This window comes from Capsaspora owczarzaki (genome assembly GCF_000151315.2).
Source record: "Capsaspora owczarzaki ATCC 30864 unplaced genomic scaffold supercont2.8, whole genome shotgun sequence".
Taxonomy (NCBI): domain Eukaryota; class Filasterea; order Ministeriida; family Capsasporidae; genus Capsaspora; species Capsaspora owczarzaki.
In genome coordinates, this window is record NW_011887299.1 from 283,939 (window position 1) to 302,193 (window position 18,255).

Below are 18,255 nucleotides of genomic sequence, written 5' to 3' on the forward strand. Positions count from 1 at the left end.
CGCAGCGATCTGAAGAAGCCGTGCCGTCCTTCGGTGCTGTGCGCTCGGCCGATAAACACGTCCGAACCCAAAGCTGAGAGATTGAGTGCGGTGGTCGAAGCGCACGGGCACGCTACCAGACTTGACAGCATCGACAATAAACTGCCTCGAAGCTCGAGCGGCTGCATAACTGGACCATGGCCTGGAGGTGCGAAATCTTGAGCGTGTTGTAGACTTGGCCGAGTTGCTGGAGCAGACGCATGACAATAATGTTCTGGAGCGGGCGAACGTACTGCTGCAGGCGGGCGTCGCTCTTGATGCGAGCAATGATGGGCTCGACCTTCTTGCTCCAGTGGAGCGGGTGGAACTCAAACTCGAGCCACTGGAGCAGGTCGCGCAGCTCTTGGGAAGCAAACTGCGCAATGCCGCGAACAGTCAAGTCCTCAATCAGGGACTCGCGGGACGGGGCGACCTGCAGACCAACGAGCGATGCCAGGCGGCGGGACTTTTCGACCACGTTCTCGTCAAGCGCGAGGTGCTCTTCAGCTTGGGTGCGAGCCTTGGCGATCGGAATGGCGAGGGTGGCGAGCACGGCAGCGTTGGCCATGGCGCGGCCTTCCTCTTGCGGGAGGTTTTTGCGGAAATCGCGCGAGAGCACAAACAGCAGGTGGTATGCGCTTGCGTGGAAGAGCAGGTTTTCCGACTTCCAAAACACCTGGGTCAGACGCTGGTAGTACAGCGCCTTGACCTGGGGCTTGGGCGCGCGCTTGGACAGACCAATGAGCGAGTGAATGTCCTCGATCGCCTTGAAGGCCTCCTGCCAGAGCTCGAGCTGCATGGCCGTGTTGAGCTGGTCAAAGCGGAGCTCAAGGTGGAGCTGGTGCGACTCGGGCTGCGTCAGGTTGACGGCGTGCAGGACGTGCGAGTACTTTTGGATAAAGTCCAAGTGGTCGCGCAAAAGCTGGCAGGTGCGACGGAACTCGGTCTTGCGGGCGTACTTGATGCAAAACAAGAAGGCATGGCGCGCCGTGTGGGCGTACAGACCCTCAAGCTTGGCGTTGTTGCGCAGAATGTCAAGCACAGTGCGGTAGGCATCCCACAGGAAGCGCAGCCAAGGCGCCAAGAGCTCGCGATCGGTGCGGTCCTTGGTGCCCTCGCCACTGACAAGCGAGAGCATGAGGCTTTCGGGGGTCTCTGCAGCCTCCAAGTCCTCAATGTCGGCGAGCTGCGCGGACGAGGCCGACTTTTCGCGGGCCTTCTCAGCCTCCGACACGGCAAGCGTGAGGAAGTGGCGGACGATGACCTCGAGCGACGCGAGGTTGATGTGCTGGCAGACCTGCTTGTAGACGTACAGCGCGTCCTTGATCTGCTTGCTCTTGCGCGTCTCGACGCACAGATCAATCAGCTTGATCATGATTTCGTCGAGCGTCTTGCTCCAGGCGTTCTTCTTGTTGTTGATGGCATCGGACAGGATTTCGATGGCGACCTGCTTCTTGCCGACGTCGATCAGCTCTGTTGGAGCCGAGGGAGGGAAGGGGGGGGGGAAGCGGGGGGAAGGGTTATGAGCGATGTCGACACACGAGTGAAATCGAAGTTTGACTCTGCTTGCGATCGAGGTTTGGTCCCACCATACAACGGCACATACGAGACTTGCATCACAATCAGAAGAGGGGGAAGAAGGGGGGGTGGGTTGAAGGGGGGGAAGGCGAGTTGTCATGTGGGACAATGTTCTCTCCATCAAAAAAAAAAAAAAAAAAAAAAGTCAAGGAAAAGTAACGCAAAGAGACCAACAATTTCTAGGGCGATTTTGTGAGTACCTGCGTATAAAACTCGCTCGTCCGCAAACGCCCCACTTTGCGCGTCGAAAACACCTCGACCGTCCATTGCACCCCCACCCTCATTGACGCCAATCGCATGCCGCATATCGTTTTGTGTCAGATTCCGCAGCGAGGGGAGGCGTCGCGGCGACGTGGACGCCACAGCGAGCGGTCAGACGGCGTGAGGCTGGGGAAAAATTCTTCAATGTTACCTTGAGCTCGAGTCAATGCCGAGTCAGGAGAGCCTCTTGACATTGTTCAGATTTGATATGAGTTAGAAAGAGTGAGAGTCAAAAACAATTGCAATGGTGATTTTGTTCCACCATTTTGACCCTGAACATTCGAATAAAACATTGCTTTGAATGTTCAGTTATATTATGTTAATGCTTGTCTGAGCGAATTCGAATCAAGCGTTTCACACTCTTTTTTTTTTTTTTTTCTTTTTTGGGGACGTTTTGGCTGGATTTCCGTTGAGACATACACGCGCGCTTTTTCCCTTCTTCGTTTTTGCGCCTTCTCGTCACTCGCCAAGGCACCGTTCCCCCCATTCGTTCGCTCACCCTATAGCCAGCCCTGAACAGCATGTCGCTTGTCGGATGGTCTGGAAAGGCCGTCGAGGCAGCCAAGAGCGCGCTTCGCTCCAACAACAAGGTCTTCTTGCCCAACTGGTACATGAAGGTCGTCAAGCCCGGCATCCCCGTCGCGCGAAACCAGGCAAGCTGATTGGAAAAGGGGAAGGGGAAGGAGAAGGAGTGGACAACGCTCGAGAGAGATCTGTCCTGCGCTGGCCTTTGAGACTGACCATCGTGCTTTTCCCTTGTCCTCCCTGGATCCTTGCCGCCTTGCTCGTGCTTGATTAGGCCGTCTTCCATGTCCCGAAGGAAATGACCAAGTTTGACATTCGCAACTACCTCGCATCAATCTACGGTTTGGACGTGCTCGCAGTCAACACGGTCAACGTGATGGGCAGCCTCTCGCGCATCCACGGCCGGTGGCTGCGCTTCAACAAGGGGTACAAGAAGGCCTATGTCACCCTCGGATCAGAGTTCTCATACCCGCTGGCGGAGCCGGAGGCAAAGGCCCGCCGGCCGCGCGAGGAGTACCAGCGAACGGTGCCGCACACGCTCATCGTGCCGACGCTCAGCGCAAACTCACGAACGCTGCGCAACGAGCCGCGCCTGGCCGCGCGCTTGAGACGCAAGGAGGGTGTGCAGAAGCTTGTTGACAGCCTCCAGCTTGCAGGACCTACGCCGGCGGCCCAAGAAGCGCTTGCTAAAATCCAGGAGGAAACGCAGCAGCTCGCTCGCGGCCGTGCTCGCCAGCGTGCTGATGTCAAGGCTGCCGCTGCCGCTGTGGTTGCCAAGCAGAAGGAGACGGCTGCCGCCGTCGCTCGTGCACGCAAGGCGCTCAAAGAAGGCAGCGCCATGCCCAAAGAGCGCGTTGACACAAAGTCTGCGTTTGCCAAGCAGCTGGCCCGAGGACGGATAGTGGATCGCGAGCAAACCGAGCCCGCGCCAGCTGCTGCAAATGCTACTGCTGCTGCTGCTCCATCAGGAGACGTTCCGCCACCACCCGTGGCATAGATGAAGGGGAACGTACTGTAATTGTTTTTTTATCTCTTGGTTCTGTTCGGGTTTTAATTCAACAAAATACAAACCGGCGTTTTTTTTTGTTTTGTTGTTGTTCCTCTATTCTCTGGATATCGTTTGATGAAGCTGACAACGTTTCCAACCCATACATTGAGCAAATTGTTGGCGAAGAAACCAAAAGCTGGATTTCAGAAATGCAGGTAGATTAATGACAAACTCGAATGGCAACAAACCAAAGGCAATCACAACGCAATCACATCAAAACAACGGGCCTTCTATTCAACACGTCACTTTGCGCACCCGGCTTTTTTTTTTCTCTCTCTCTTGTTTTTAAACAGCAATCGCAGTCCCGCGGCGAGCCCACCAGACGCCAGCTGCAACAAGGCCAAGAGCGAACGCGGCTTGGGAATATTTCGCCGAGGCAGAAGGTTCTGGTTGCGAAGGGCATGCAATCAAGCCTGCGCGAAGCATAACTTTTGCGCGCTCAATTGCAGCGACGGTTGCCTCGTACGAAGGATCCTCAGTCCGCACGCGCGACTCTAGGTTTGCCAAAAACTCGCCGAAAATTGCGTACAAATTGGGCATGTTGGTTGCACCCATCATGAGCTTGACGGCGAGAGCCTTGCGAATCTACGAAAGCATTGGAGCAAAACAGTGTTGGTTGACGCCAGATTCCAACCCACACGCCTCTCTCTCGCTCTCTCCAACTGCACGCACGCGCAACAACTTGCTACATTACCTTGACGCCCGTGCGAGTAAACACTTGGTGGTTGTCATAGACGAGCGCCAGAGTGGCAATGGCCATGACTTGGGGAATGGCGCAAAAATTAAAGACAGACTGATTGCGGAGGCTGGACATGTAGGCAAACACGTCGGGGATGTGCGCAAGCGCGTCGGTGACCAGGTCGTTCAAGCACGCCAGGGCAGCCGCCTTGTTCTCGGGCGCGCGGAAATCGTCGAGCTTGCCGTTGGGGGCATACTTGATCCACACGGCACGCGGCCAGAAAATGCGACCATCGATAATGTCTTCCAAGTAGTCGCGGATGATGTTTGTCTTTTGCAGGAAGAGGCCCATGGAGTTGGACAGGTGCTCGGACGTGCCAACCGCCTCCGACTCGAGCCCAGATGCAGCGAAAATCTTGGACAGGCCGATGCCGACGAGGCCAGCGACATAGTGGCAGTACTGCAAAAGGGACACAGAGAGTAGAGTTGAACGTGAGTGAGTGACGGTGGCCAGACAAACCCAAACAAACCAAAAAAAAAAACCCAAATCAAACACAAAAAATACAACCGGCTCACCTCGTTATAATCATCCTTGGTGTGCACTTGGGCGCCAAGGAACTTGCTCATGCCCAGACCCATGCGCTTTGTAATGTCAGCAATGACCTCCTGGTACGCGGGGCGGAGCTTGAGGAACTCTGCAATGACGACGTCAAAGTCCACCAGCAGATGGCGGTCGGCTTCATCAGGCCCGTTGCCATTGAACGTCCAGCCGGTCTTGTAGATGATTTCGTGGAAGTCAACCAACAGCGGGACTTTGACCTCGTTGGCAAGGGTCATGTCGTCCTCGATCGTGTCCAGTCCACGCAACACCAGGTAAAAAATGCAGATGGCCGGGCGCAGCTCGCCGTCCAGCGCCTGGATGACGGCAGCAAACGATCGGCTTGTTGCCTCCAGCAAACGGTAGCACTTTTGCATGGATTCTGGCAGAGCGGACTACAAGCACAATGATTTTTGGCACCAAAACGTTAGAGTTCATTCAGGCCACAATCGTTCAGCAATTGCAAGAGCTGTGTACTGAGCTGCTGTTTTGATCATTATTTGTTACCAGGTCGTTCTTGGGCATGATGGCTTGCTGGCCGCCAAGAAACTTGAACTTGCACAGTGCCCACAGTTCGTCGGGATGCAGAATGAGTGAGGCCATTGTTTTTGTGTAATCTGGCGCGAAGACCGCAAGTGACAAATCAAGAAGGATGAGTTTTATGGTCCAGCGTGTTGCTATTCTTTCGTTTTGCTAAATCATTCAGAGAGAAAGAAGAAAAGCGACACGAAACCGGGCAAGCGAGGAGGAGAGCAGGAGGGCGGGGAGGGAGTGTGATGAACGCATGTGTGTTTTGCATTCGCAGAGGATGATTGAAGCTTTGGCGTCTTCCCCCTTTTTCGATTCTCTTCCCCCTCCTTCTCACAGGTGGAGATCAGACACAGGAGTGAGTAGAAGGTTGTGTCACTGGTGTCGCAGGTGGAGGGAGGCGGACAGGGCGAACGCATCAGGTTGACGTGTGGTTGACGCTGTCGGCGTTTCTCTTGGCTGTTGTTTCAGCTCCCTACGATCGTGTCCACGCCTTCGACGTTTCACTGCCTTGCTCTCTCGACATGGTGTGTTGGAGAGTTTGCCGTCATTTGCAAATGCGAGCAACGTCTGCTCGTCTTTTGTGTCACTCGAGAGTGGTGGTGGGCTTTATCGTGTTTGAGCATTGAAGCGTTGGGCCGCCGCTCTTTTGTTCTCGCTCCAGCGCCACCGCCGCCTCCTCCTCTCCTCGCCTTCTCCTACTCCCAGCACAGATCCACACAAAACTCTGTCAAATAACCTTACATAAGAACAGGAAATTTTCAACAGCAGAAGAAAACGACTGATTTTCTTTATTTCGTTCCATGGTGTGATTTTCATGGGATTGAGCGTCCAATCGTATCGCTTATTCCTCACGCGCTTTTTTTTTCGGTTTTTTTGACTTTGGGGTTTGAACTTGAACGCCATCTGCTGCTTGTGCGCGGCTGCTGCTCGCTCCTGCCACGCTCTCTCTTGAAGAAAGAGTGTAGTCACCTGGGCGTTACTCCACAGCCGAGCAACAGCGCCGAACGCCAGGGAGAAAAGGACACACCAGGAGCTGGTTGTTTCGGAGGTAGTTTCAAAGAAACCGCTGGATTTCTCGCGTTTTTCTGTTCATCTCGCTGCGACCGCTGTTGTTCCATCATCCCCACTCTATTGTTTTTGAATTGTAATGTCGCTGGTCTCTGCAACGTGTCATCAATCTACTTGATCGTGGAATTTTTTTTCTTGTTTTTGTGCTTTTTGTCATTCTTCCTTTTTTTTTTTCTTCTGTTTTGCCGTTCGGTTTTTTTTTTTCTACTTTTCCATTGCAATTTCTTTTGTTGAGGTAACGAATCGCACACATTCATTTGACCTCGACATTTGGCTTCCAACTGTACCACAACACTTGCACCCGTTGCATTGGCCGCGAGAGAAAAAGCGACGTGTCCCAGCGTGCCATCACGCTCGCGTGGTAGAGCGATCTTTTTCGGTCGGCTCCTTTCAACCTCCCTGCTTTTTTTTTTAACATGAACACCATCCATTGGCTCCAGCAAACGGTATCGTTATTCCGTGTCGAGGTTCTTCTTTGTCTTTCAAAAAGGGGGGTGAGGTGGCGATTGGCGATGAGGCAAGGGACCAAGTCAGAAAAACAGCGGCAAAAAAAACCAAAAAACCCAAAAAAAAACTGAAGAAAAAAAAAACTCACGCCATTTCAATCCGTTTCAATGGGTCTCTGGTGACGCGCGCCCAAAAGTTTGTGCGTGTCACGGTGGTTTGTTCCGCCATTGAATACGCAAAGCCAGCCATCGATCGGTGTGCTTGCATGTTTGTTGAATTCTTGATGATGATTGGGAGCGCGGAAGAGGGAGCCGCAATCGCACGAACTCCTCATGTTGTCCGAAAACGCACTCTCAAACATGTCGCAACCTCGTGGATTGGACTCGCTGGTCCAAAGCGCTGTGGGTTGCGCGGGGTGCGCTCGTCCTACTTTGAAACAAAATTAAGCCGATGACAGTGGGACGGTTGAGTTGGATTTCTTGTTGGAATGGGTCGAAAACAAGAAGAAGAAAAAAAACGGTCCAAAACACAAAACGCCCAAAACATCCCACGCTCGCATCCCAGCGTAGAAAATGCGTTCCCGAGATAGTGCTCGCTCTGCGGAGCTTGTTGAAAACTCAGTACAAACGCAAAGCTATTTTGGAAGACAATGGGGGGGGTTTGGAGCAGAGGAACGGAGCTGGTGTTTGTACGCAAAGAGTTTAGAACTACTCGCTGAAAAAGGAAACTGCTGCCTGTTGAGAAGCCTTGTCCTTGAGCTGCTGGCGTGCATATGAGTCGTGATGAGAACTGCGATTGCAATCGCTATGATTTTATAACGCGTTCCGTCCTCGGTGCTCACCCCCTTCCCCCCCCCCTGCTCGAACTCTGAAAATGTATTTGGCAGGTTTGTCCTTTTCGTTCTTTTCCAAATCTAAATCAAGAAATGGCCGCCACATCCTCTTCTGCTTCTTCTGCCACGCCAACTTTTGAAGTCCGAGCACCACAGCCAGGAACCGCACTCGGCATGTTCCACAACCACATCAAGCGCGTGGCTTCGCGCCCGCTGGAGGCCCTCCTTGCCTTCGCCATCATCATTGCCATTGGCGCCGCGCCATTTTTCAACCAAAAGCTGCTCAGCAAGGGTGCGCGCCATGCCCCGTGGAGCTCGTTCAGCTCTTCGACGGGCGTTGTCAACATGACCTACTGGGAAGAGGTGAGTCCTTCGCTCTGACCTTTCCAAACAGAAACAAAAAAAAAAAAAAAAAAAAAAAACTCGCTTGCATGAACTCACAAAAAAACCAAAAAAAACTCAAAAACAACACTTTGCAGGGTGTCAAATCCTCGGAGGTCCTGCTCCTCATCACCTGCAATTGCATCACCATTCTGTACGTCTACTTTATGTACTCCAAGATGCGCAAGCTCGGCTCCAAGTACTGGATTGGTGAGTGGATGTTGTTCACTTGTTTGGAGGTTTGTGCTTTTTGAACAAACTCGAAAACTCAACATTTCATGCTGCTGCTGCTGCTGCTGCTGCTGCTGCTGCTGCTGCTGCTGCACAGGCTGCTTTGCCGTCATCACCGTCTTTAGCAGCTTCCTCGTGGCTGCTGGCCTCCTCCACTATGCTGGCATCCGCGCGTCGATTGTTCTCAGCGAGGCCATCCCGTTCCTCTTCTTTGTGATTGGTCTCGAAAGCGCTTACACGCTGGCGCGCCGCGTCTACCGCCTCGACATGCAAACCCCAGTGGATACTGCTTCGTCGAGCACGTCGAGCGCGGCTGCTTCGCCTGTGGCCAGCGTCGTCGCCAAGGCCGTTTCATCCCTGGCATACTCTTCCACTCTTGAATGTGCCGGAATGAGCGGCGTTCTGCTTGCCGGTACTCTGTCCGGTGTGCCACAAGCGCGCGACATTTGCCTGTACGGTGCCCTGGCAGTTGTGGTCAACTACATCTTGATGCACTCGTTCTACCCTGCCGCCCTTGCTGTGCATCTCAAGCGCCGTCACATCAAGCGCACCGCATCGACCACCAAGCCGACTGACGCTCTGGCCCAGCAGCCGCAAGCCACTGCCTCCCGCTCAGTCACCGCCTCCGTCACCCAAGCAGTCGAGCTCGAGCAGTGGATGGCTGCTGTTGACACGGATGCCGACCAAGCCACTGGCTCCAACGACCGCATGAAGCTGATTGTTGTTGTCGGCGTTATTCTCATGAATCTGCTCAACCCGGTCAGCCTGACTTCGACTCCCACTCAAGAAACTGCTCTCCCGACCAACCTGCAAGCAAGCGCCGTTCAGGCTGCTGCTGCTGCTGCTGCTACGACCGTTGCCGCTGCCCCTGCTTCGGCCGTTCCGTTGGATCCGTACACCGATGCCGTCACGTTTGTTCACGACATGTGCAATGAGCTGGCCTTCTTTGGCCCCATGCAACGTTCGTGCCTCACGGTCGGAGACGCCGTGCTCGATACCCTCTCGTACGGCGAGCCCGCGGCTCTGGCCATGGTCGTCACCCTCGTTCTGATTTGCATGATCAAGTACATTTTTGTGGACAAGGCTTATGAGATTCGCGCCAGCGCCGCAGCTCCAGTTCGTGCCGCGCCGCGCATCACGACCTCTGCGGTTGATGCCGTGCCGCTGTCCGCCTCCGACTCTGAGCCGACTCGCCCTGGGCGCTCGCTGTCCATGCTGAGCCTCGTCGGCGAAGACCTCAGTGAGGGCGCTCTGTCCGTCTCCCATTCGTCTCGCGCCTCGGCGCCGGACTCTCCCACCCTGGCGCCCGTCACGCTTGCTGCTCCCAAGCCCATCAAGCTCGAGCGTCACGTTGCAACGTTCTCGCTGGCCGGCGACGACACTGAGACTCCCGCCGCGTCTGCCTGCGTCTCGCCCGCTCCTGTCGAACGGATCTTCCCCACGCTCAAGTCGTCGAATGCCGTCACTGGTGTTGCCGTTGCTACCCAGACTCTTTCTGAGGCTGCGGTCGTGGCCGACCTCGTCCAAGGCAGCGTCCCTCGTGTACAGACTGAAGCATCGTCCTCGGCCGCCGCCACTCGCCCCGTCGACGAGTGCGCCAAGATTCTCGAAAACCCTGCTCTCGGCGCCGCTGCTCTGACCAATGCCGAAATCATCGCCTTGGTGGACGCCAAGAAGATTCAGCCCTACAACCTCGAGAAGGCCCTCGATACGTACGAACATGGCGTTGAGATTCGTCGCCTCCTCACCGCTCGCGAGTTGACCAAACAGTCGGCCCACGGCCTCGGCACCAACGGCAACACGGGCGTCACCCCCGCCGCCGCTGTTGCTGACATCCCGTTCACCAACTACGACTACACCAAGGTCCTCGGCCAGTGCTGCGAGAACGTTATCGGGTACATTCCCATCCCTGTCGGCACTGTCGGACCCCTCCTGCTGGACGGCGTCGAGTACACTGTTCCCATGGCCACCACAGAAGGCTGCCTCTTGGCCAGCACCCATCGCGGCTGCAAGGCCCTGCATATGGCAGGTGGTGTGAGCAGCGCACTGCTGAACGACGGCATGACTCGCGGCCCTGTGGTTCGCGCCACCTCCGTCCACGAAGCCGCCGACCTCAAGCAGTGGCTCGACTCGCCCGAAGGCTTTGCTGATTTCAAGTCCGCCTTTGACAGCACCAGTCGCTTTGCTCGCCTCCAGAATGTCCACATTGCCATCGCAGGCCGCCTTGTATACATTCGTGTGCGGACAACGACTGGCGACGCCATGGGCATGAACATGATTTCCAAGGGCACCGAAAAGGCGCTGGCTCGTCTCCAAGAGCACTACCCCACCATTGAGGTCGTCAGCTTGAGTGGCAACTACTGCACCGACAAAAAGCCCGCTGCCATCAACTGGATTCAGGGTCGCGGCAAGTCGGTCGTCTGCGAAGCCGTCATCTCTGGCGACATTGTCACCAAGATTCTCAAGACCAGCATCCCTGCTCTCGTGGACTTGAACATGTCCAAGAATTTGATTGGATCTGCCATGGCTGGCTCTATCGGTAGGCAGCTGTTTGATTGGTTTTTTTTTTCCTTTTTTGTTCTTGTTTTCGTTTTTTTAATTTTTTGCTCTTGTTATATGTCTTCCTTTATCGTTTGTTGACAAGCTGTCGAGTTGAGCGCAGCACTAACTCTCTTTGCTTCTGGTTTCTTTGGTAGGTGGATTCAACGCCCATGCTGCCAACATTGTCACTGCCATTTACATCGCTACGGGTCAAGACCCCGCCCAGAATGTTGAGAGCTCGAACTGCATGACATTGATGGAGAGGTGCAAACACTTGCCTTTGCGGTTGGGAGAGGGTGAAGCGAGATGTGCCAAGTACTCACTGTCGCCAAAATTTCGTTCTCGACAACAGCATCAACGGCGGCAAAGACCTGCTCATGACCTGCTCTATGCCCTCCATCGAAGTCGGAACCATTGGTGGCGGCACGCAACTGCCCGCACAGAGCGCGTGCTTGTCCATGTTGGGCGTGAAGGGTGCGCATCAGACCAATCCCGGCCAAAACGCACAGCAACTCGCAAGGGTCATTTGCGCGTCCGTTATGGCTGGCGAGCTGTCGCTCATGTCTGCTTTGGCTGCGGGTCACTTGGTCAAGAGCCACATGACGCACAACCGCTCCAGCCAGAACCTGCTGGACTCGTCCAGCCGATCAGGCAGTCTGGCCAATCTGACGCGCTCCGCTCCCGCCACCCCCGGATCGCTCGAAGGTGTCATGATTCTGCCTCGCGTCCAAGCGCCAGCTTCCGCGCCAATTGTTGGCAGCTGCATCAAGTCTTAGTTCTCACCCATTGTTATGTTCTTTCCCTCGAATGTTTTTCTTTTTCAACGTTAATGTGAATACGACCTATTGTTTAGTATCGAACACGGAAAAGTCTGTTTGTCGGTTTGCTCTATGTTCTCTCAAATCTAGTCTCCAACGGGCAAACTCCAAAAAAAAAAAAAAAAAAAAAAAAAAAAACAGTGAACGGCCATACTTTGGAGCAAATCGAAGCATTCGCCACCAAGGAGGCGTCAAAAAGGAGAGAAAAAAAAGCGGAGACAAAGCTCTAGAAGTACAAAAAACGCGATACCAAACAGTAAAGGCAAACAAACAACAAGGTCAACCGTACAAAGCACAACAACACACACACACACACACACAAAAAAAAAAGCGAAAACACTTGCTTGAATCGAAACAAACAAGAAAAAAGAATGGCAGAAGGAAAGCAAACCCAACGACCTCCTCGACAACGTTTTAAAGCTGCTCTAATACTCGAATTAGGGTAGTGAGGCCATGGATATACCCATCATCACGGCCGAGGCTGCCATTGTCGGACGCAACGATTGGAAAGACGTGGGCGAAATCAATCATTCGCACGTCAACTGCGGGTGGTGCTCCGGCCTGTGCGGCACCCTCGTAGGTCAGCAGCAGCGAACTTCCATAGAATCGGAACGACCGCTGGCGCTCAAACCAGGATAGAATGGCGCGAAGCTTGACAAGAATGAGTTGAAGCACCTCCCGTTGGATGGACGCACCGCCGTCCGTGCTGAGATAGGTTCGGCAGCCCTGGGCCACGGTGCTCTCGTCCAAGCCCAGGCCAAACTTTCGGCCATAGGGCTGGAAGACGTCTGTGGTGGCATTGTACACCTTCATGCCCACCACTCGAAATCCGAGTGTTTGCTGTGGCGGGTACTTTTCGCGTTCCTTGGCGATTTTTGACTCTGACGCATTCTCTCCCCATGTTTGAATGCCCATCTTGATGTCCGCAATGCACGGCTTCCGGAAGGACGCGGACGTATCTTCCATCTTGAGGTAGCTGTTGTTCCCCTTTGTGAGGTCCTCCACAGAGTCGTCGTCGGCCAGCACAACGCCGGCAAACTTGGGCACGAGCAAGCGCAACTCTTGAACGTCTTCGCTGCGTGGCAGCGGCATCTCGTGCGCAATGGCCGCAGTGCCTGGCGTCGACGGCGTCTTCAGGTCAAAGATGCGCTCGTAGAACAAGAGCTCGTGGAACGACCGCGGATCGCCCACCGGCAGCGGCTTGAAGACGAACGCCCCCTGCTGGAACAGCGGCTTCCCTTTGCCTTCCTCGGGCTTGTGGCCGCCGACCTGGTGGTCGCAGCGGACGAGGTGATCGACGTGCCCAGCCCGAGCAGTGGCTGCGAGCTCGCTGAGTTGCTGCTGTTGCCGATGCTGCTGCTGCTGCTCCTGCTGATGCTCAAGCGACTCGCCAAGGTGCTGCTGGTGATGTGTGTGACTGGGTTGGAGAGTCCCCGTGGACGACGAGCGCAGATCGCCGACCTGCATGACAAAACTCCAAAAATCGAAAAAAAGAAGAAAAAAAAAACCAGAGCAAAAGAGATTGAATCCTTTGAGAAGGGGATGATGAAAAGAGGGGGACTGGGCGAGGTTGTACAATCACTCGATCGGAAGTCATGATGGAAATGGAAATGGAGGAGGTGTCGTTGGGTGTTCGAGGCGGACCATAAGAGAGAGAGTGTGTGTGTGTGTGTGTGTGTGTGGACGGCGGTGGCTTGGCAATCCGGAGATCAAATTGCCAAGGCAGACAGCAAGCTCATCTCATAACACCAGTCGATATCTGCTTGAAATATGTTTTAGTATCATTTTATTGCAATGCAGGGCGTTTTGGGTCGTTTGGAAACGGATCAACGCGAGCGATTCGAATTGCCGTGGCAAATTTTGCCATAGACGCGGCACTAGAGGTCGCAGAAAGCTGAAATTTTGAGGGAATGATTGAACAGCAAGATTCCGTGTATTTTATATGTTTAGGAGGTGGTCGGAGCTCAAACCGTACAAAATGTTTAACTGACTGGCTTCATTTCTTTTCGATTGCAATCTGCAATCGCATTCGGCCTGCCGACAATTCTTGCATACTTTGAGCGTTTGCCTCTGTTCACCACCAACTGCTTTGTTAAGGATAAAAAAATTCAGAGAAGCCTTATTTCGGCGAGCTGGAGTTCACATCAGCGCTCAGCGCGAGAGTTCTTTGCTTTCTGTGCTTGCTTTCAAGTTTGCAGAGCTTCTTGCTGGGCATGTCGCATGGCGTTTGTCTGCAACATGCGTGGGCGTGTTTCGTTTATCGTGACAATGTGCCAACAGTAAATCTTGATCGGTTCAACCCTCGCGTCTGAGTAGCTTGTGCAACGCGGTTGGGCTTTTGTCGCTCCTTACGACAGTGTCTGTCCCACTCTCTGCCATGACAGCATGCTTATCAATTGTAATCACAAGCAACATGTCTTTTGTGGTGTACAGGTGAGCAATGCCTCAGCGTTCCGCTGTAAATCACGCTGCAGTTTACCTCAGGTCTTGACTTCAATTTCCAAGCCACTAAGACACGACACGAGTTTATTTTTTTTTTGGGTTTTTGAGTGGTAGGGCTAGACAAACAACACACGCGAGGCACAAGCAATGCGATAGGGCTGCAACAGGGAGGAGGAACTGCATCAACTGCATCAACTGCATCGACATCAACAACAATAACATCATCATCAACATCGACATCAACATCGACATCAACATCGACATCAACATCAACATCGACATCAACATCGACATCAACATCAACATCAACATCAACATCAACAACAACAACAACAACAACAACAACAACAACAACTGAATCGCCATCCATCGAGGCACAGGCAACGATCGGCCGCGGGCAAAAGAGACGTTCAGTTGGTGCACGAAGGCAAAGAGCGGTACAGAGCGAGCAAGACAGGCAACAGGAAGCACAAAGTGGTCTCAACTACTCCATGGAAGAGCCATCATCGACCACAGTCGACTCCAGACGCACACGCTTGGCAAGCTGGCGAGGAGCGTCGTCGTCGAACTCCTCTTCATGCTCGCTCGAGGTCACTGAGTTCGACGTGCTCGCTTCCAATGCAGCATGTGTGCGACGACGTTGAGTCGAAGCAGCAGCAGGAGCAGCAGCAGCAGCAGCAGCAGGAGCAGCAGCAGCAGCAGCAGCAGCAGCAGCAGCAGCAGCAGCAGCAGCAGCAGCAGCAGCAGCAGGAGCAAAGACCGACAGGGCGGCAGGAGCATGTTGCTGTTCAGTAGGAGCGTCAACCACAACGTCAGGCAGAACGACAGGAGCCTCGACAGGAGCATTGCCAGGAACCTCGACAGGAGCCTCGACAGGAGCCTCGACAGGAGCCTCGACAGGGGTCTCGACAGGAGCAGACTCAGCGGAGGTCGAGGAAGCTTCAAATAAACAAGCGGCCCAAGCGGGTATCTCGCGCTTGAACTCACTCTCAGGGAAGATGGCAAACGACAGCTCTGGGACAGACTCCGTCCTCGCGTCCCCAAACACATTGTTCTTGAACTCTTGACGGAGCACGTTCTTGATCTTTTCATCGTAGTGGTCTTGGGGCACGAGGTGTCCAGACGTCGTCGTCGTCGTCGTCGTCGTGAAGAAGAGCCCCTGAATCCGGATTGGGATCTGTGTCTCCTTCTGCCGCAGCATCAGCTGGAAGAGCGCAACGAACAGTGCCGAGCGAATCAGCAGCTGTCTCTGAGCAGCCTCGACTGACTTTGTAGTGCGCTTGATCTCCACCAGTTGCACCCCAACACGAGGCTGCACAGGGTCAAGTGCAAGTGGTGCCATGGCATCGCACTCCACTTCGCCCAAATGCAAATTGAGCGTCGGCTTCAAGCGAGTGTAGATGTTGACGGCAACCAGGAGACCGAGCTTGCCGCAGAGCATGTCGTGAAGCTTGGGAGACAATGGCGGCGGAAAGGCAGAGTTGGTAGCCTTGTTGCACATGTCCTGGAACTCTGTTGCAGCATCGTGAAGCAGCTTTCCAAAAACGGCGGCCTGGCTGTCGCAATTGTCAAAGTCAAGCCAAATGGTGCGCATCTTTGCCTCGAGGGGTTGATCCACGACGGCAGGGTTGCCCAGGACGGCAGGTTTGTCCCCGCGGGCAGGTTTACCCACGAGGTTTGGGAACGGCGTGCCAGCGACTACGACAGTGCTCTTGATGTAGGCCCACTCTGTATCAGAACGAGAGCGTCCTTTTCTCTCCGAATCCTGGAACATCACGTTCGCATTGGTCTCGGCATTCTCGAACAGAGCTGCAAGTGCCTCTTGATTCTTTGCAGGCAACTGCTCGACCACTGAGTTGACTTCGTACATGAAACGCAGAAAGTCGCCAGAGTCCTGTAACAGGTTCAATAGTGAAGAATACGCAAGTAATGTTCAGCTGCACTGTGGGAACGACGATCGCCCTCACAACTTTCAACGTGTTGTGTTGACTTACGTAGAGCCGCTTGGCGATCTTGCGGGTGTGGCTCTGGACGTCCTTGAGCTCAAACAGGCTTGCACTCTGGGCATTCTGGTGAAACCAGCGATCAAAAGACGAAGGAATGACGATGAGTTGCCAAGAACGCACGAACACCAACTGCAGCAGGCTATTCCTGGTAGTCTTACCGTTTTCAGAAGTGCGACACCGGCTTTGAGCGCCTTCTCGAGTGAAGCGAACTTCATGTTGTACACGAGCTGCGAGTTCCGCGTCAGCACCTCAAAGTGGGCTTCAGTCATCGCACCCTGCAGTATCTGCACATCTTTTACGTCTTTCTGCACGTCTTTGATTTGCGCTGTAAGGCGTTCCTCCATGGCGTCCACTTTCTGTGAAGAGCGATTCTCCATGTCGTCCACTTTCTGTGAAAAGCGATTCTCCACGGCGCCCATTTCCTCCCGCAATTGACCAATCGCTTCCAGAATCCTGTATGATGCGTAGACAGAACAGAGTTTGTGACACATTCGAAGCATTTTGTGCGATTAGTCGCTTGTTCTCAAACACTCATCACCAACCAACTGCCGCTTGCCAACGAAATAACGAAATGACGGATAAACACCAACTTCCAACCTCGTCCCGTCCTCTCCCTCTGCCCCTCCTTCCCCTCCCCCCCCAAAAAAAAAACCAAAAAAGGAACAAAAAACACAATCAAAATCAAAATGGTCAACAGAGCAACGGGATTACTGGAAGGAAAGCAGAAAACAAACAACAAGGAGAAAAACAAAAAGGAAAAAACAAAAAGTAAAAAAAAAAAAAAAAAACAAAAAAACAATCAAGAAAACAAAGGCGAAGCCCAAGAGCGCATCGCACAACCCTTGCGCCATAGCGACACCCAACAACATCAATCAGCAACACGCCATTCTGTCATGGACAGACAGAGAAGATCGTACATCCACGCATCTCACCACTGCATCATTGGGGTTTCATCCCATTTCCAGCATCTCTTTTCGCCATCCCCTCCTGCCGACTGTCGATTCCAACGGCGAGCAAGAACCATTAACAATCGCAACGCAATGCCAATGACACTTGATCAACGCATTGGAGTCTCGTCTCGACGTCTCCCAGGAGGCGTGGGTTGAGAAAAAAAAACCGCGAAAAGATATGGCGGGAAATGAGTTGCAGATGAACGCGCGTTGAATGCGAGGAACTTGCAGTTGTGTGTACGACTCGAGTTCGTCGTCGCAGTCAGTCCACTGGTCCTCGTCGTCATCTTCAGTGCATTGTGCCTCGCTATCATCAACAGTAGCGGCGTCGTCGTGACAGGCAAGCTTGACGTCTTGACAGGCAAGCTCGAACGACGAATCGAGACTGCTGCTGCTGTCCTTCGAGTCGGCATTCGTCGTCGGCTCTGACGAAGAGCTGGAGAATGTGTCATCCAACTGTGTCAAGTTCATGTAAGATTTTCATTGTAGAACGGTTCTCTGCAAGATAACATGATGACAGCGATGGGTTCAAGTTTTGCTTTACCGAGTGGGCCATCCAGGGCATGTCGAGAGGCAGAGGCTTCACTGCGTCCTCAGCCAGATGATGGAACCGCGTGTCCGGATGGTGTGTCATCTGCTCAGAAGCAGGGAGAGGCGATAGGGTGGTGGTCATTCGAGCTGTCGACGGGCAATGGATGGAAAATGGTGAAAACACAGCTTTTTCTCGCGCCAACGTGCTGAGAAGAGCACCCAAAGATGATCAAACAAGAAAAATACAAAAAAGACTAACTCTGATATTCAAAATGTCAGTTGCTTTGTTTGGATTCATAATTCCATTCCGTACTATGGAGTTACTGTCATGGATTGATGTGTATCTGTGTTCACTCGTCGCTTTGGAAAAGTGAAGTCTCTTGTTTCTCTATTATTACTCTCATCATCAACCCATTCCTCGTATCTTCGTGGAACGATCTCTGGTCATAACAGTTACTTGGACACGATTTTACGATTTTGTATGCCTCCAGGTGAAACCAACAAAAACATTGGCAAAAATTGGTGCAACGTGATGGTAAAGCTGAGCAAGCCATGACGCGTATTCCTCCTTCCCCAACAAATCTCCGAGCGCAAAAGCCTCCATGTCACTGCTGCTTCCTTTTACACTCTTTGCGCTGCTGCGCTCTGGTTGCCATTTGTGTGTGTGTGTGTGTGTGTGTGGGGCGAGGTGTGATTCTTGAGCGCTTCTTACAAATTTCAATTTCAGTAAAATCTGCTCCTTTCCAGTCCGCCTCTCCAGCTCTTCGCCAT

General features: G+C 53.3%; 6 protein-coding genes across 6 annotated transcripts; 2 read left to right on the forward strand and 4 right to left on the reverse strand.

The window, feature by feature from the left end:
- Positions 1–175: 175 nt before the first annotated feature.
- On the reverse strand, positions 176–2,051 carry CAOG_08853 (hypothetical protein; the record flags this gene model as incomplete). Its single annotated transcript, XM_011272205.1, has 2 exons — positions 176–1,491; positions 2,009–2,051. Coding segments are annotated over 2 exons (1,359 nt in total), but the record flags the coding sequence as incomplete, so codon positions are not given.
- Positions 2,052–2,220: 169 nt separating this feature from the next.
- On the forward strand, positions 2,221–3,458 carry CAOG_05027 (hypothetical protein). The gene is made up of 2 exons (XM_004346662.2): positions 2,221–2,510; positions 2,657–3,458. The coding sequence occupies exons 1-2, from the start codon at positions 2,379–2,381 to the stop codon at positions 3,377–3,379; spliced, it is 855 nt and encodes a 284-aa protein (XP_004346712.2). The 5' UTR covers positions 2,221–2,378; the 3' UTR covers positions 3,380–3,458.
- Positions 3,459–3,715: 257 nt separating this feature from the next.
- CAOG_05028 (farnesyl-diphosphate farnesyltransferase 1) lies at positions 3,716–6,005 on the reverse strand (the record flags this gene model as incomplete). The annotated part of the gene is made up of 5 exons (XM_004346663.2): positions 5,979–6,005; positions 5,214–5,323; positions 4,685–5,101; positions 4,125–4,568; positions 3,716–4,015 (listed from the first exon to the last, which is right to left on the reverse strand). The coding sequence occupies exons 2-5, from the start codon at positions 5,307–5,309 to the stop codon at positions 3,716–3,718; spliced, it is 1,257 nt and encodes a 418-aa protein (XP_004346713.1). The 5' UTR covers positions 5,310–5,323; positions 5,979–6,005.
- A 1,672-nt stretch (positions 6,006–7,677) lies between these two features.
- Positions 7,678–11,513, forward strand: CAOG_05029 (hydroxymethylglutaryl-coenzyme A reductase; the record flags this gene model as incomplete). Its single annotated transcript, XM_004346664.1, has 5 exons — positions 7,678–7,947; positions 8,064–8,175; positions 8,294–10,735; positions 10,893–11,022; positions 11,090–11,513. The coding sequence occupies 5 exons, from the start codon at positions 7,678–7,680 to the stop codon at positions 11,511–11,513; spliced, it is 3,378 nt and encodes a 1,125-aa protein (XP_004346714.1).
- A 456-nt stretch (positions 11,514–11,969) lies between these two features.
- CAOG_05030 (hypothetical protein) lies at positions 11,970–13,152 on the reverse strand (the record flags this gene model as incomplete). Its single annotated transcript, XM_004346665.1, has 2 exons — positions 11,970–13,016; positions 13,132–13,152. 2 exons carry the CDS (start codon positions 13,150–13,152, stop codon positions 11,970–11,972), a joined length of 1,068 nt encoding a protein of 355 aa, XP_004346715.1.
- Positions 13,153–14,481: 1,329 nt separating this feature from the next.
- CAOG_05031 (hypothetical protein) lies at positions 14,482–17,626 on the reverse strand (the record flags this gene model as incomplete). Its single annotated transcript, XM_004346666.2, has 5 exons — positions 14,482–15,891; positions 15,992–16,066; positions 16,162–16,456; positions 17,195–17,409; positions 17,498–17,626. The coding sequence occupies 5 exons, from the start codon at positions 17,624–17,626 to the stop codon at positions 14,482–14,484; spliced, it is 2,124 nt and encodes a 707-aa protein (XP_004346716.2).
- Positions 17,627–18,255: the final 629 nt, after the last annotated feature.